The sequence below is a fragment of the Nyctibius grandis genome, chromosome 9 (genome assembly GCF_013368605.1).
Source record: "Nyctibius grandis isolate bNycGra1 chromosome 9, bNycGra1.pri, whole genome shotgun sequence".
Classification (NCBI taxonomy): domain Eukaryota; kingdom Metazoa; phylum Chordata; class Aves; order Nyctibiiformes; family Nyctibiidae; genus Nyctibius; species Nyctibius grandis.
The window spans coordinates 15,463,448-15,478,649 of NC_090666.1; the positions used below are offsets into that span (position 1 = coordinate 15,463,448).

The following is a 15,202-nucleotide window of genomic DNA, read 5'->3' on the forward strand; positions in this document are numbered from 1 at the left end:
CGGCGCTGCCGCGCCCCCCGCCCGGGCTTTGAAAACAGCGCGCACCTCCCCAGCGCCGGCAGCTCGGCGCTCACGTTTCTCCAGGGACCCGTGGCCCTCCCTCAGCGCTCACCGCCATCACTCGCCCCGGCGTCCCCAGTCGTTCCCCCGGCGGCGGGGCCGGTGAGCTACCCGCACCCACAGGCGCTGCGCCGCGCCGCCCCGCGCTCACGGCCGGCAGGGGGGACCGGGCAGCGGCGGGCGGCCCCGTGCCCGCTCGCCTCCCCGACATGGTATCACCCGAAACCCGTATCCCGCCATGGCGTGGTATATCCCGGCGCGGGAGGCGCTTCCCTCAGGCCGGGCGCGCCCGCCGCCGCCCCCCCAGCCCCTCTCTTCCCCCACGCTGAGAGGAACAAGGGCGCGCCCGCCGCTCCCTCTCTTTGTGTGCGGGCGAGGGAGCGCGCGCGGGCGGGCCCGAGACACGGCGCGGAGGAGGGCGCCGAGCAGCGTGAGAGCCAGCGAGCGGGGCGGGCGGGAGGTGGAGTGAGGAGCGCGGGGCGGCGGCGGAGGCAGCGGCGGGGAGGGGGTAGGGAAGCAGGGCAGCTGGCGGCGGCGGCGGATAATGATGGCGTGGTGTGTGCGGCCGCTGGGCGGCCGGGAGCGCTGAGGGGAAGCAGCCGGTGGGACCCCCGCCCCCAGGTAGGCTGGCTCGGAAAGTTTGGGGCGAGGTGCCGGGGCGGCTCCGCTGCGCGCCCCGCAGGCCCCGCGGCGCCGCCACGGGGAAGCCTCAACTTGGGGCCGAAACTTGCGTCTTCGTCCCTTCCGGGCAGCGCGGGGGCGCCCGGGCCCCTCCGGCCCGCCGAGCCGCAGTGCGTGCGGCGGGGTCCGGCCTGGGCCCAGCCTCCCCCGGGCCGCAGGAAGGGCCGGGCGCTGCCCCCTCCCCCGCCGTCCGGCCCGGGACAGCCGTTGGCGGGAGGGGCAGGCGCGCGGGCAGCCCGGCGCGGCGGGAGCTGCGCGGGGGGGTCCGCCCGCCGCCGCCGCCGCCACATCCCCCGTCGGAGCTGCCCGGTCGGTGCCCGGGCGGGCGGCGGGGAGCAGCTGGGGCCGCGCGTCCCGGCGGACACAATGGGCTTTATCCGGCGGGGAGGTCTCTGGCGGCGATTCCCGCCCCGAGTTTCGGATTCGTGTCACACGCCGGCGAGGCCCCGAGCTGATGAAAACTAACTGTCTCTCTGCAGATGGCTCTCCGGGTACCGCCATCCGCACTGGGGATAACACCCGGCGTGGCCACTTACGCGCTGTGATTTCTTCCTCTCCACGTCTACTCCCCTGCGCTCCATTTCAGGGCGAGCCGGGAGGCTGGCGGAGTGAAAGGCTGCTTTTCGGATCTTCTGTGGGATCTGCTCTGCCTGGTGTTGGAGGGTGGAAGCTTTGTGCCTGGGAGTCGTCCTTCCCATTCTTCTTAAGGAGTCGCAGGAGGTTTCTCTCTGACCATGATGAAAACCGAAGGCAAAGGGGAAAGAACTTTAAGAAGTGCTTCTCCACACCGAAATGCCTATAAATCTGATTTCCATGCTATCAAATGCTCTTTTGATGGCGTAAACAGTTCTGAAAACACTTCCAACAAAACAGGCTTGCATCAGAAGCTAAGCACCTCTTCCAATGGAGGGGGGAATGACCCACACAGTCGAGGCAGAGCTGCCACTTATGGCAATAGAGTACACAAGATCAAAAACATGTTTCTGCAAATGGGAGGCTCTTCTTCCACACCCTCTTGTGAAAGCAGTCCACCTGCTGAGACCAAATTAATCAGCCGGGCCACGGCAGCAGAGTACGGACCTTCTCCAGGTAGCCCATCTTTCCTCATTGTCCAAAAAAATAATCTTCTTAACACAAGTACCAGCCCCTGTGGCAGTCCTGTGGATTCATTGTCTGTGCTTTCTGCTGCTGACAAGGTCATCCGTAGCAATGATGAGGCAGACTTGGACAAAGTTGCTCTGGCAGAAAAATTTTCAGAGACCAGGAAACTATTTGAGAGAAATATAAAACAACGGAGCTCAGTGGACAGGTATTCCCCCAGCAAATGTGAAAGAAGTGAGGATAAGAGGAGACGCAGTTCAGCTTCTGATTGCAGCAATGTGGTGGACCAGTTCAGTTTTAATACAGAAGCGAGTCTTCCAGTTACGCTGGAGAAAGCTGAAAATCAAGGTAAAGAGGAATTGAAGCAACAACACCCCAATAGTGGTTCCAAGTCCTCCTTCCTGAATGCAGGGCCCATTTCTAGGAGGCTGGAAAGCTTTCTGGGTGACAGTGATACTGAAGAACCCAAAGAAATTTCCAAAAATGATAGTCCTCTGAATAAAGACCCTTTGAGAGGCCACCACAGTTTGGATTCTTCTGCTGTTGCTGAAGGATGTCCAGAGAAGTCTGTGTCCACCGAAGTGCCTGTGATCCTCAGAGGTGAGCTGAGTGAGGCACTTGGAAAAGACAAAAGAGAGCAACTGGTACTTGAGAGAAGCCTGTGGGATATGGGCAGTACGCCTGGTCAGGAGGCTCAGCGGAGATTGGATAGTGGTCTCTCCCGGGTTTCCCCCATGAAGGGGACTTGCGCAGAGCTGGTTGCACAAGATGAAACCTCAGGGCATGAAAAAGAAGGTTTGGAGAAAGATCACGTTGTTCAAGAGGATCTGCCGCTCAGACATCAAGTACAGGAAGGGAAGAGAAGTGACTGCTCCTTGGAGGTGGTAGAAGAGATTACGGAAAGCAGCGAGACCAGTCGGGAGGAAGAAAGAGATGGGATGTCTGTGAAAAATGGTTTAGTTACACGAGTTCAGGATGTTCTAGAGGAGGAAGGGGATACTGAAGAAGAGGAGCAAGTGATGGAAAAGCAGGGCAAGAACTTCAGTGCTTTTGGAATAGAAAATGCACCTTTTGATGATGACAGGGATACAGAGCCAGAAAACCAAGGGCCTGAAGGTAAAGAAATTTTGGAGGGAGAGGAGGAGGAGGAGTATGTGTATGACAGTGAATATGAGGAGTTTCCTGGACTTTCTGAAGAGGAAGATCCTGAGCCAGACCGAAAAGTCAAGTTCTCAACAGCTCCTATTAAAGTAAGTACATTTGCATTTTCTTTATTTTTTTTTTATTGTTTTGCAGTCAAAAATACCCAGGAAATACATTTTTGTGGTGTTTTTTTTCAAAGCTCTAAAAACCCTTTAAAAAGTGTAAGTTTATGGCTTTTATTCAAAACTGAGTAAGAGAGGAGTTATAACTTCTCTCTTGTTCAGAAAATTTATAAATTAGTCACAAGTGATTCTGAATTGCAGCAGCTTCATAAGATAGCATAGTGAAACATGTGAGACTACTGGATATTTTCAGTAACACTAAACTTTTAGTAATAGATACAAACACATGACCTTTAATACTTGCCTTGATTTGTTTAAAATCAAGGTATTAGGAAGGATTTTTTCAGTTTTACTTTTTGTACAAAAGTTTAAAAAAACCCAAAACAATAAAAACCCCTATAGCAAACCTTCAGAGTCAACTTCAGACTTGTTTTCAGAATTGTGAGAAAATATCAAATGACTGATTCCTGTTATTTAAGATTTTAGAATTCTCTCTAATAATACCCATATATATTTTGTTTGGTTTTTTTATACTGGCTTGGTGAAGATGCTGTAGGAGTGTAACATGAGCATTTTGGAGTTATGAAGTTGCAGAAGTAGAAGTTACAGGGTAGACTGGATAATGAGGAGCAGTGTAAGTTACAACACTAACAAAAAGATTTAGGTGTCTGATCTTCCCTCACCAAAACAACCCACAAAATACGTCATTCCACAGCTCAAACCGTGTTTACCCAGAGTCTTGTTGCACACTTCAGTTGTTCTAGTCCCTCTTAAAGTTTGGGAGGAGAATTGGGAGATGCAGACCAGGATGGAATGGAAAACTGTCCAGGCTTTCTCAAGCATACTTCTCTTCTTCTACTATTACATGAATTAAAAATATAATCTTTAATAAACAATTTTTACTCTTTGTTAGAGTCAGGACTCACTTTTACTGATCAGAGGGATGTAAAAATTCTGTTGACTCCTGTACTTCCTGCAGCGGGGAGCTGTAATTTCCCAGTTTGCTAAACAGATGCCAGTGCTGTACCCCAGAAAATGTTTCGGGTGTGGCAAAATATGAGTTTTGTTGCGTGTGGCTTTTTTATAGTCTCTCCATAGACAGGCTGACTATATGGCTTGCTCGTAGTTGATGCTGCTTTAGTGGTAACCTGGAGCACTGAAAGAGGGGAGTGCCGCTATTGGAAACTGCATAATGAGTCTGGTGAGGGCTGTGAGAGAGCCGGAGGGCCATCAGTCCATTTTCCCTCACATTTGTGCACCGAGTATCTGAGGAAAGTGCCATGTAGAGTCTACTGTGAATGTGTGTGCATTGAGTGACTGCTGGTTTCCTGCTGTAGGCAGGGTTTTAATGATCGTTGCTGAAATCCTACTGAAGCAGTGGCTGTAACAGACTTTTCCTGCCTTCTCTGTTATGTCTATGCCCCAGACTTAGGTCGAAGCATTAGCGGAAATCTCTGTGCCAACTGTAATGGAAGCTCTCGTGTAGACAAAACTCCGTTTTTGGTAACCAGCACTGTTCAATTACAGCTGCTTTTCTGAAAGCCACAGGAACCAACCTGTACCAGATTATCAATTACACGACTGAGAGATGAATGGTTAGTAGCAACTGTTAGCAGTTTTCCGTTAAAAATAACATAGTTCTTGCCATAGTGCCCCACTGGGGATTGGCAGAATAAACTGTACGTAATAGCAGTATGGTCAGTGAACTTGCTTTTTAAGGCCCTAAAATTGAAGCTTGTCATACTGGCCTTCCTTTATCCCTTTTCAGTGAAACTTTACTCATCTTTCTTGTAATGGGTGTAGGGATCTCTTTTTGTATGTCACTTTCAATAGCTTTTCCCCCCTCTGTTCCTCATGCCTAAGTAATGATTTCTTTCCCCTTGTCCACCTTTTTTTTCATATTTTCTATGATACGTAGTGGGAATGAGCCCTGGTATATGGTTTTTGGCTTTTGTGCTCTGTAAAATAAAGAATTCCAACTTTTTTTGCACTTCCCCAAAATCTTTTTTAGTAATGTACCTTTAATAGCTCATTAACTTTTTAGAAAATCCCACTTCTGCCTCACAGAAGATCTCTCTTGTTTGCCTTTATGCGTAGATTTTGGTGCATCTTAAATTGGAAGAGAAAAAAAAAATCCTGAGTGGTAGCAAAAGATTATTCCTGGTCCCCACCACAGCTTAGAGCAGTGCCATAGTGAGAAGTGTATCCTAGTAGCTTCTCTTTTCAGCTTTATTTAGACTAATAAGTTTGACTGAAATGTCAGTGTCATTCTAGACATCCATACCCACTAGAGGAGAAGGTCTGTGTTTCTCCTCCTCTGAGATGCACCTGAGAGAGGCCACGCTGGCCTTGGCATTTGTGCTGTTTTCCTTCTACACCTCTCTAGTGATTATGAAGAAACCATCTCTGTCTTTTGCAGTTGCTGTTTAGCAGGTGTCTGTGAAGAACCAGAGCTGGAGAATTCAAAACATTCAGCAGGTGTTTGGGCAAGAAAAAGCCCTTTCTCAGATCATCAAGGTTCTGCAGTGATGGAGCTCTGACCATTGTACTTGATGTACCCAAAAGGGAAGTTAGATATGTGTGTAGGTAATGGGTATAACTTACACACAGGCACCTTAAAAACAGTATTTATTCTGCAGCAGCAGAGAGCACTTGATTAATATCTCTGTGGGGAAGTTTCTAGTCAGTTCTAAAATTGGCAAGGCTTTTGACTAAAAGAAGGAGACTGAGGAGCTCCCAGGGGATGTATGAGGTAGCTAACACTGTTAGCGCTGCATCTGACCCATGCTAGAGATCCATAATTGTTGACATCTGTAGCAGGGCTTAAGAACATAATTTGATCTAATAATTTCAGGAAATATGGAACATAATTATGCAAATACTCCATTATTTTGTGTTACCCTGTGCCTGTGAAAATGAGTATAGATTAGACTTTTTAAAATAAACGTTTCAGTTGTGTAGAAGCTGGTGATAAATGACGTCTGGGAAGATTTCTTACTTGCTGTGGGTGAACTGCCACTTTAAGTCCTGCTGCTGTTTGATCTCTGCAGACCTTAAGGAACATGATGTCCAGTTGCTTGTTTTTCGTACAGTAGTGAAGAGAGTGATACCATACAGTTATTAGCAGAACTTCATGGACTGGGTTTGTGTAGTGGTACATGAGCTATTTTTAGTCTCGTGTTGCCACATATGAAGCCAGTAAGGAATGTAAAGCATGCTCAGCTGTCCAAGGTATTTGCAAGGGAACTGGATTTGTCTTTGTCTTGACGTTTTCTGGATAAACTGCATAAACAATCAGTATTATAGACACTGCAAGTAACATCAGGTGACTGTGTTGTCATCCCTTTATATTTCACTTTGCTTTTGTAATGTAGTTATTAAACTCAACTTTCAATTATGTGATTACCTTGAAAGACTTTAATTAACATAAATGTAATGACTGAGTGCTGTTTGACATTTGTAATTTTGAAAGTTTCCATTGGGGAAACAAATGCCTGTTTCCAAATTGACTTTGTGAGATGTTTTTACCTCTGGCTCTGTCAAACTTTGTCCTTGAAACCTTTAATAGCACTGTGACTAACTTCTGCAGTGATTTATGATCCTTAGAAATTCTGTAGCTCAGGTAAACTGAAAAGATAGTACAGCTGCTATTTGCTTCCATAAGTCTGTTTAATTAGCAGGGTTATCCAGTTTATGTTGCATGGGAGTGTCTGTTCCCAGCTTTTTGTGAATAATACTTTCTTTTAAGATGGTTGAGTCAAGAGCACAGTTTAAAAAAAAAAAACAAAACAAAAAACAAACCCCAAACCTTCATAAAGGCTTTACTTTTATATTCATCACAGTTGAGCAGAATTTTAAACTTATTTCTTAAATAAGGAAACTGAAAGCAGTTTTATAGCTTGTGTGTTGTCCTAACCAGCGAAGTACCAGCTGCTTCTGAGAGAATATGGAAATCCTTCATAATGTTGCCATTTGTCTTGCACATCGAAATAGAGCTGTTTTATGTATAGCTGGGACACAAACGGTGATCTTGTTCAGGCTGGCATACTCTTCAGTGTTTTCAGTACAGAACTGCTTACTGTGGAAGTTAATGAAGCAGTAAATGAAGATACGTTTAAATTAGATTTCCCATATAACTGCACATCTGTAAATGCTTACCACTTTTAGGAGATGCATAATTTCTCTAGGTCAGTGTATAGTCTCCTGAACACTGTTTCAACAAAATGTTGCAGAAGAGTGCTTCAGCTTCATACCTCCTCTGATGTTTGAACTGTGACTTCTATACTTAAGACATCATACACAGAAAGGGATACAAAATACGCTAACTGGTGGAAGACACCCAAACCCTGGAGTTTCTTCAGTAATTAGAGAACTGATGACTGCATAGATGGTTTGTCAGCCATTGGTCAAGCACTTCAGTAAAATACTTCTGTGGCATTAAGAAACAAGTATGTGACATGGATGTAGGCTGATCTAGGAAAACAGAGATTCAATTTGAGAGTAGGTTTAAACAGAGTTGACCTGTATGTGGGAAGTAATCTGCTTTTTTTTTTTGGTACAAATAATTTATTTCCATTGTGCTTTGTTTGGGATCTTTTGCAATGACAATTTGTTGTAACTCTGATTTTAATTGTTTTGCAGCTCTGTTTATCACTTGCATTAGCGTTACAATGTTTGTAACTTAATATCAAAACAACTTTTCGTCTTATTTTTATATCAAACTTACACTCTCCATGGTACTTTTCAGTGACTTTTCACAAAAAGTAACCCTGTTCTATTCTGCCTGCATCTGGGAGTATGGCATTTCCTACTGGCTAACTTAACAGTATGAAATGTTAAAAATGCGGACATTAACAGTAGGAAGAAGGTATATATTTTCACACGTGAAAATTTTGGGGTTGTCTGGTTTTTTTTTGAGGATTAAACTCTTACTGAAATTTCAATTTTCATAAAAATTAAATGTTTATTAAGCCTAAATGCATTTAATTCTGCGTGTAGATTTACCTGGTTTTAGAAAGTTCTGTATCTAGTATTTCTGATGCCTTTCTGGTCCTTGTTATCTTTTGATTCCGTGACCTTTGTTCAGCTCACCAGAAAGAAGCACTTCCAGTTCAAGCTTTCTTTGGCATTTTTTTTTTATCATACATCTTCTGTTTTGATTTTTAGGAAAGATTTGATATGTAAGTTTTACAATGGTAGATTGATTTGACATTTCAGGAGTCTTTGGATGAGAGTCCAGTGCCCAGGGTATGGGGCTGTGGAGCAGAAATCTAAAACCAGAACAGAAAAAGCAAAGAATTTATTTTTATATTCTGGTTCACTGCTGGAGCAGCTTGACTCTTTACATTAATATCCCAATGTATTTCTAACTGAATTATTCCCTGAATGCACTTATATGACATACTAGCTGCCCTATTTGTTGTACTTGATGGTGCTATAAAACTGTAGAGAAATAAGAGAACACTGAGGTTATGGATGTCAGGTGAGGTGACAGTGAGGATGACATTATCACCTGCCCGTCCTCATTCTTTTTCAGTCCCCTCAACTTCTAATTTCCTAGCAGTTTTACCTGGATTTGACAGGGAAAAGAGAGATATCTTTAACGGTATTTTTAAATTACTGCTTGGTTTGAGGAAAATTAGCTTCTGTATCAAAGTGGGTTGCAGATTCGTGCCCTCACTGACGGCAGGGCTGCGGCTTTAGTTTCAGTTACTTGTTCTTTTTGACTTCACGTTAGCTGATCACTATGCATGTCCAGCCAGTGCTGTTCTGCTCTGAGAATAGCTGTGGGGAAGAGGAGGGAGGAAAGGGAGTGACTAGGAGGCACTTGAGCGTTTCATGGGACATGTAGTCGGAAGAAACACTTAGGAGATGGTGAAGGTAGGCAAAGCTAAGCAGATTTATAGGAGACAAGTTCATTAGCTCAGCAGTTAAGCTGCTGAAAGATTCAGCATCTTTTTGATGATGATTGCTGTTATGAGCACCTGAGAATACTTAACATAGACTGATAAAGAATGAACAGGCAGTAGCTGAAACATGTTTCTAATTTACCTTGTGAGAGATGGGAAAAATAAAGTATCCCTTTTCATATAATTCTGACATAAAAGAGAGGGTGAACACTCAGAAGGGCATCAGTAAAAAGAAGTGCGCCTTTATTATCTGAGTATATATTTTGTAATCTTGAGACCATTGTTATTATTTTGAAGTTCCTCTTACCAATTTGCTTGCTATTTAGATTCAGTCAGGTCAAGACTTTTGTTTTGGTGAATACTACATAAATTCTTCCAGATTGCCAGGCTTAAATTGGTGGTATCAAGACACTTGTGAAGCTTATGGATGTTCGTAATTGAATTACTTTCTTTGTATATAAAGTCTTTCAGTAGCCAAGATTTTTTGGGGGGTTCCCCTTTATGTGGTATTGTGAGTAGTTTTTGCCTCTTCTGGTCATATGCTATTTATTTGGAGTCTTTGTAGTCTCTTTGTCAATCAGAGAGCAGTGACACCTCAACAGAGATGGTGGTGGAGTACAACTAGGTCACAGTGGAGCTCTACTTCCACGGAGGGAGAATGTGGATCGTCTCTCAACTTCTACTCTGAATGTTTGAAATTAAATAAAATCAGTGCACCGAATCTGAATGGATGCTTTTCTCCATCCTCAGTATTTCTTTCACTGGGATTTAAAAATGAAATACCTGAAAGTGAAAGAGTGTTTCTCCTCCTGGAATAGGTAGCATAACCTGACTGCAACAGATACCATGTTGTCTTTCTTGCTGCCTAGCTAGCTCCAGTGCCTTTGCTACTGCAGTGAAATACAGAACTAGAGAATAAATTTTACTGGTTTCATTGGGAATTAAGCAGAGAATAGTGAGACTGGTAAAAAACTGGTTTATTTATGATGAAATTATCTATATGAAATTGTACTGTAGATCTGAAGCAAGGTTGCACTTACATCTTTATGTAAACTGACTTGGTTGGGATTTTTGATTAAGTCATGCAGAGCTACAGGATCAAGTATGTAAGTGCGCGCAGCCTGCCTGTCTACCTGTTTGGTAACAGAAAACGCTACTTTTAGTGTAATGGCTTATAGTATTAACCTGTTTAACAGTTACCAACCATTCTGAATACTTTTTGCAGAAGAGTAAAAGTGTGTTTTAAAAAAAAAAGTAAGCAAGGTATTTCTGTTTGCTGATTAAAGGATTTGATAGCATGGATTGACTTAAATTAGGTATAGTCACTTTTCATTTAAAATGTAACAAGTAGTGGTAATAAAATACTAACTGTAGCTTTCAGCAACAGAGGGAAGAGTGGGTGGCGATAACAAGATGTCTACTTCAACTGAAGAGAGAGATTGTAAGAGTAAACTGTGTAAAGCGTACATTATACTTCAGTCCTACTTCAGTGCTACTGTTTCAAATGATTATTCATGTTTGCCTGGGCACTTCACGTTTTGCCGGGCTTTGCAAAGGTGATTAATTTGAAAAGCTGAAACTGTTCACTATTAGCTAATTTTCCCTGAGCCGTAACTTGTGTTTTGAATGTTTGGCTTTATTGAGGGTCAGTAAACTCGCGCGTTCAAGGTAGGAACTGTGTTTCAGAAGAAATGTGAACCGCGTGGTGTAGTCATGGCTCGGTGTGGTGCCCAGGCAGGGGTGTCAGTAACACTTCAGTGCCTCTCTCAGGTGCTAAGTGTGACTTTAGTGGCCTGTGCAGGTGAATTTTAAAGTGAGGTTGATATTGCTTCTGTTCGGATTAGTTGGGAGCCCTTCTGGGCAGTTACTGATTTCTTAATCTTACTGTTTTATTACTTTTGTAGTGTTCTACTTTTGATCAGGTGCAAACAAATCTACCTACTAGAAATGCACATGGGAGTGGAGGTCTTTGGACTGTGTTTTATAACTCTGTAGCAGTTTCATGCAAACAGGTGGTAAATCAGTGTTTACCCTCTAACAAAATTAATGTTCTGCTAAAACTAACATAGTTCTTAAGTAGAGCTTTTTATGTGCTGCTGAGATTAAGCAAGGTCGTCGTTGTTTTTCTGTGATAATGCTGTTTTCTGTGATAGCATTAAGATGATGTAATGGAGATTTTTAGTTCTGTGTGGTAACGGGAATTGAATGGTAGGATCTTTTAGACAGTAGGCTGCATTGGGTTTTTTGAGTGCTGATCTTGATGATGTTGATATTAGCATCTTCATAGAAGGAGGCAAAGTGAGTTTTGACTTCAAAAAGTGATTAATTTTCCTGGTGTGAAGAATGCAGTTTGTTCTGTCTCCAAATAAATGTATTTCCTGTCCAAGGACTAAGTATGTATTTGAAAATTTCTGGTTATGTATCTTAACAATTTAATTAAAATAATCCTTAAAAATTCAGCCCTCTGTTAGAACTCTTTTGATTCATATTCTTTTTGTTCATTCTGAAGAAAAGAGGTCTTGAGTGTAAAAAGAAATTATTTTTTCAGATAGCAGGGTTTTTCATCATTTATTAGCTTGACAGGATCCAGAAGTTATTAATGTTATGTTAACCTTCTGGATATATAACAAGCTATGGTAAAAGGCTTGTAAAATTCACATGGTTTCCACAGTAAAATTCATCTGGTTTCTCCTGTGTTGAGACAATAACTTGTGTTTGCTAAAGCTTATCTTTTAAAAATATCACTTGCACACTAATAATTTTACGATCTCTGGCTAGCAGTGGCTTCTAAATAGTAAGATTAGAATTTCTTTCGTCCCTAATGCGTTTGATTCAGTGACTAAACCCTGCCAGACACAGTGCAGGGATGAACTGTGTTTAGCTTTCTCATCAATCTTCTAAACTGTGTAACTTGTAACTTACATTATTTATTATCCACATTTTAACTGTGTTTAATATTACTTCTGCTACTTGGCAAGAAAAACTTGCTGAGCAGTTCTGTGTTTTCTATGTCAGTATCAACAATTTTACTGTTTCCGTCTCATAAAAGACAAATACTATATTATGATTCCACATGTACACAATAAAAATTTCTGTCCTTTGCCCTGGACTCTTTGGCCATAGTTGTCTTAGTGTGCTTTTGCTTTTGTTTTTGTTATTGAAGTGTTCGGCTGCTGGTTATATGTTGGTTTTGCTTTTCCTCTATTCTTTGTAAATTCATGTTTTTCCTCAATATTATCTTTCTGAAGTTGGGGAGGGGGTTTCTTACTATTTTGAAATGGGTCTATCTTGTCTTAATCGTGAGGTTATGGTTTCTAGAATATTACCTAAGTGTTCTTACACACTTGCTATCTGTCACTTTAAGAGAAAAGTATGATTTCTGTCTCTTAGGGGCATAGTCAGAATTGATTTCAGATAGTTTTTTCTTAAAAAGCTAGTGTGCATAAATATTAGTTATCTTCATTTGCGTAGATATGTTTGTGCTATTATTTTATGAGTAACAACTATAAACATCACTGGAGTCTAAGCCACCACTGATTTTAAATTCTGTGATCCACTCCCGGCAGATGATCAATTCCGATGATCAATTTTGTGTCAAAATGGGCAAATTCCATGAGACTCTCAAGTACAATACTATTACTTTCAAGCTGGGAAAATACTGAATAATTTTTAGAAATTCCAGAGATGCTTTAGTGCTGGCAGCCTAAGACTTGCAGCATATGTAATGCTGTTATGATGGTGCAACTTTGCTTCCCCCAGATTTCCAGTGCTTTATAAATGGTTGTGTAAGGAAGTGGTCATCCCTTTGCTAATGTAATTCTTCAGTAGGTAGTGACTACTTGTGTCATCTTCTGCTTTGTGAGTTAGACTGCTGAGTTATAAACAATCAAGAAAATACAGTTGTTTCTCCAAAATGAACTACTACCATTCTCCACATTTTGCTCTTTCATGATTTTTTTCATGCCCCAGTATTTGATTTGTTCTCAAGAACTCAAATATTCTCATTAACAAGTTATCATTTGTCCATTCATGAACTTCCTTTTTATTAGTAGTTTAAAATTAACCTTATTATAACTTGACTCTGTTTTCAGAGAAATTGATTATTCTGTTGGGTTGGAAAGGAACCAAACTAGACTGGTCTTGTTTCAAAGGGAGAATAGTGCTTCATGAAATGCTTCTGCTTCATATCCTAGTTACTGATTTGGGGGTGTGGGTAGTAATTTAAAGAACTTGGCCACCTTTTCCTGATAGTGATAGAATAAGGATACTTGAGACCATTTAGATGGTTTTCTTTGTCTATTTTGCAGATTTTTCTGTAAAGTTTGTGGAGGACAGATACTGTAAATGCAACCCTTGTTGTTGCCTACTGGTGTCTGTGTGATAGTCCAAAGGAGTTTGTTAGTTTGCTTACCTTTATGCAAGCTTAGAAAGAACAACTTTTCAGGAAGGTACTTTTATTGGGGGAAACATAAGACTCCCGAGAGTGGGTTGGTTTCTTCGCTTTCAGCCAAGTGGATCTAATCCTGCTTACTTACTGGACTACTATATGGCCATGTCATGTTTCTGGAGTAGCTGTATTGCAGGATTTGGCAAAGAGTTTGTGAAACTGTCCTCCAGCTGTAGTGAGGGGGTGAAGCAGCAAGCTCCCTGTGGGAAATACCGAGTTACATTAGTTGCATTTTGGTAATCTGTTTCAATGACCATTTTCCTGTGTCTGAGGCTACTGCCATGCAGAGCTAACACCATCTACTAGCGGATGTAAATTCACTGGGAAAATGTTAATTACAGCTAATTACAGTTAATTCTGTCTTATTTACATGACTGCAGTTACCTGTCTAGGTAGTCTTAGTGGGAAAATGCGAAAGTTGCAAAAACTTAGTAAGCCAGTGTAAATTGTGTCAGCACTGTATGTTCTTGATTAGGGAGATGGCTGCTGCAGCTGCAATCCGTAACTGTTTTCTGTCTTACAGTGATGTTGAGTAAAACACTAAGTGCCTGCAAAAACTTAAGCAGATAAACCTTGTTTTTCAGTTAAATGGGGGGTGGTGCATTATTTTTTCTTTTTTTTTTCCCTAACTTATGAATTTAAATACAATTAATGAACACAGTGATAAGTAAAATTAACCCTGTTACATGTAACTCATTCTTCCTTTCTAATTTCTGTCTTAAAAGATAAACAAACAACATGAATTATTTTTAACAGTTCAGAAATTCAGCTGGAGTGATTACTAAAAATAGTAATGTATGTAACAAGGCATTTCCTTTTCCTGGGAAACTGCATGATTCCCTTGCAAAATCAGAAAGCTATGTTTGAAGCACTGCAATTGGCAGATGGTGTGGGGGGAGGGAAGAAGAGAGGAAATAGGATTTGGGGGAATGTAGTCCTAAGAAAACAAAGTCACACTATATCAAAGAGGAGATGACTAATTTCCTTGACTGATTTCTTTTAACTATTTGGTGCGTTTACAACACAAAAACGTTTAAAGAATTGTTTTGAAACTTCTAAAATATTACTTCTGTGCAAGTTGGAAACTGTCTTACAGCAGCAGTATTTATTAAATTGATGGTTGTTTAGAAAATGAGATCTCTAAAAATACCACTTTAATTTCCTTACTGGTTTTCTTTCAAATATATCATGTTTGGAAGGGGGTGGGAAAGAACTAAAAAAAGTTTTCTGTTACCTTTCTTAGGTTTTCAGTACTTACTCAAATGAAGACTATGATAGACGTAATGAAGAAGTTGACCCTGTGGCAGCCTCAGCTGAGTATGAACTTGAGAAAAGGGTGGAAAAAATGGAAGTGTTTCCTGTGGAAATTGAAAAAGGTGCAAATCAAACCTTGAATATTTGCAAGAGATACTATACACATGAAAGAGAAAACAATTTTAAACTGTATTTTCCCTGAATGTAGGTTTTGAATTTTTGAATGTGTGTTCAGGCTTTCATTTGTGGCTAGTTCTGTTGAATTTAGTGAATGTTAACTGGACAGGCCTCTGCTAAGTGCAAATTGTCGTATTTAGTTGAAGTTAGGAAGGGTTACGTTACTGAGTGACAGATCCGCACCAAAATATATACAATTCATAAATCTTGCTGTCTCCTCCAGATACCATGAAGCTTTGAATCTAACAGGCAGTCATAACTACAGAACAAAAAGGCTTTAAGTAGTATCTAGATAGAAAATATCTTTT

General features: G+C 41.7%; 1 protein-coding gene across 7 annotated transcripts in view; it reads left to right on the top strand.

The window, feature by feature from the left end:
- Positions 1–473: 473 nt before the first annotated feature.
- LOC137667328 (neurabin-2-like) overlaps positions 474–15,202 on the top strand; it is a 43,103-nt gene continuing 28,374 nt past the window's right edge. For 6 of the 7 annotated variants that reach the window (XM_068408039.1, XM_068408045.1, XM_068408042.1 and 3 more), the window contains exons 1-3: positions 569–681; positions 1,221–3,092; positions 14,707–14,839. In XM_068408039.1, coding sequence (XP_068264140.1) covers positions 1,476–3,092; positions 14,707–14,839 — 1,750 coding nt within the window. In that variant the 5' untranslated portion in view covers positions 569–681; positions 1,221–1,475. Of the gene's footprint in view, positions 491–568; positions 682–1,220; positions 3,093–14,706; positions 14,840–15,202 lie in introns of those variants that run through there. The other variant, XM_068408041.1, reaches the window with a different exon arrangement.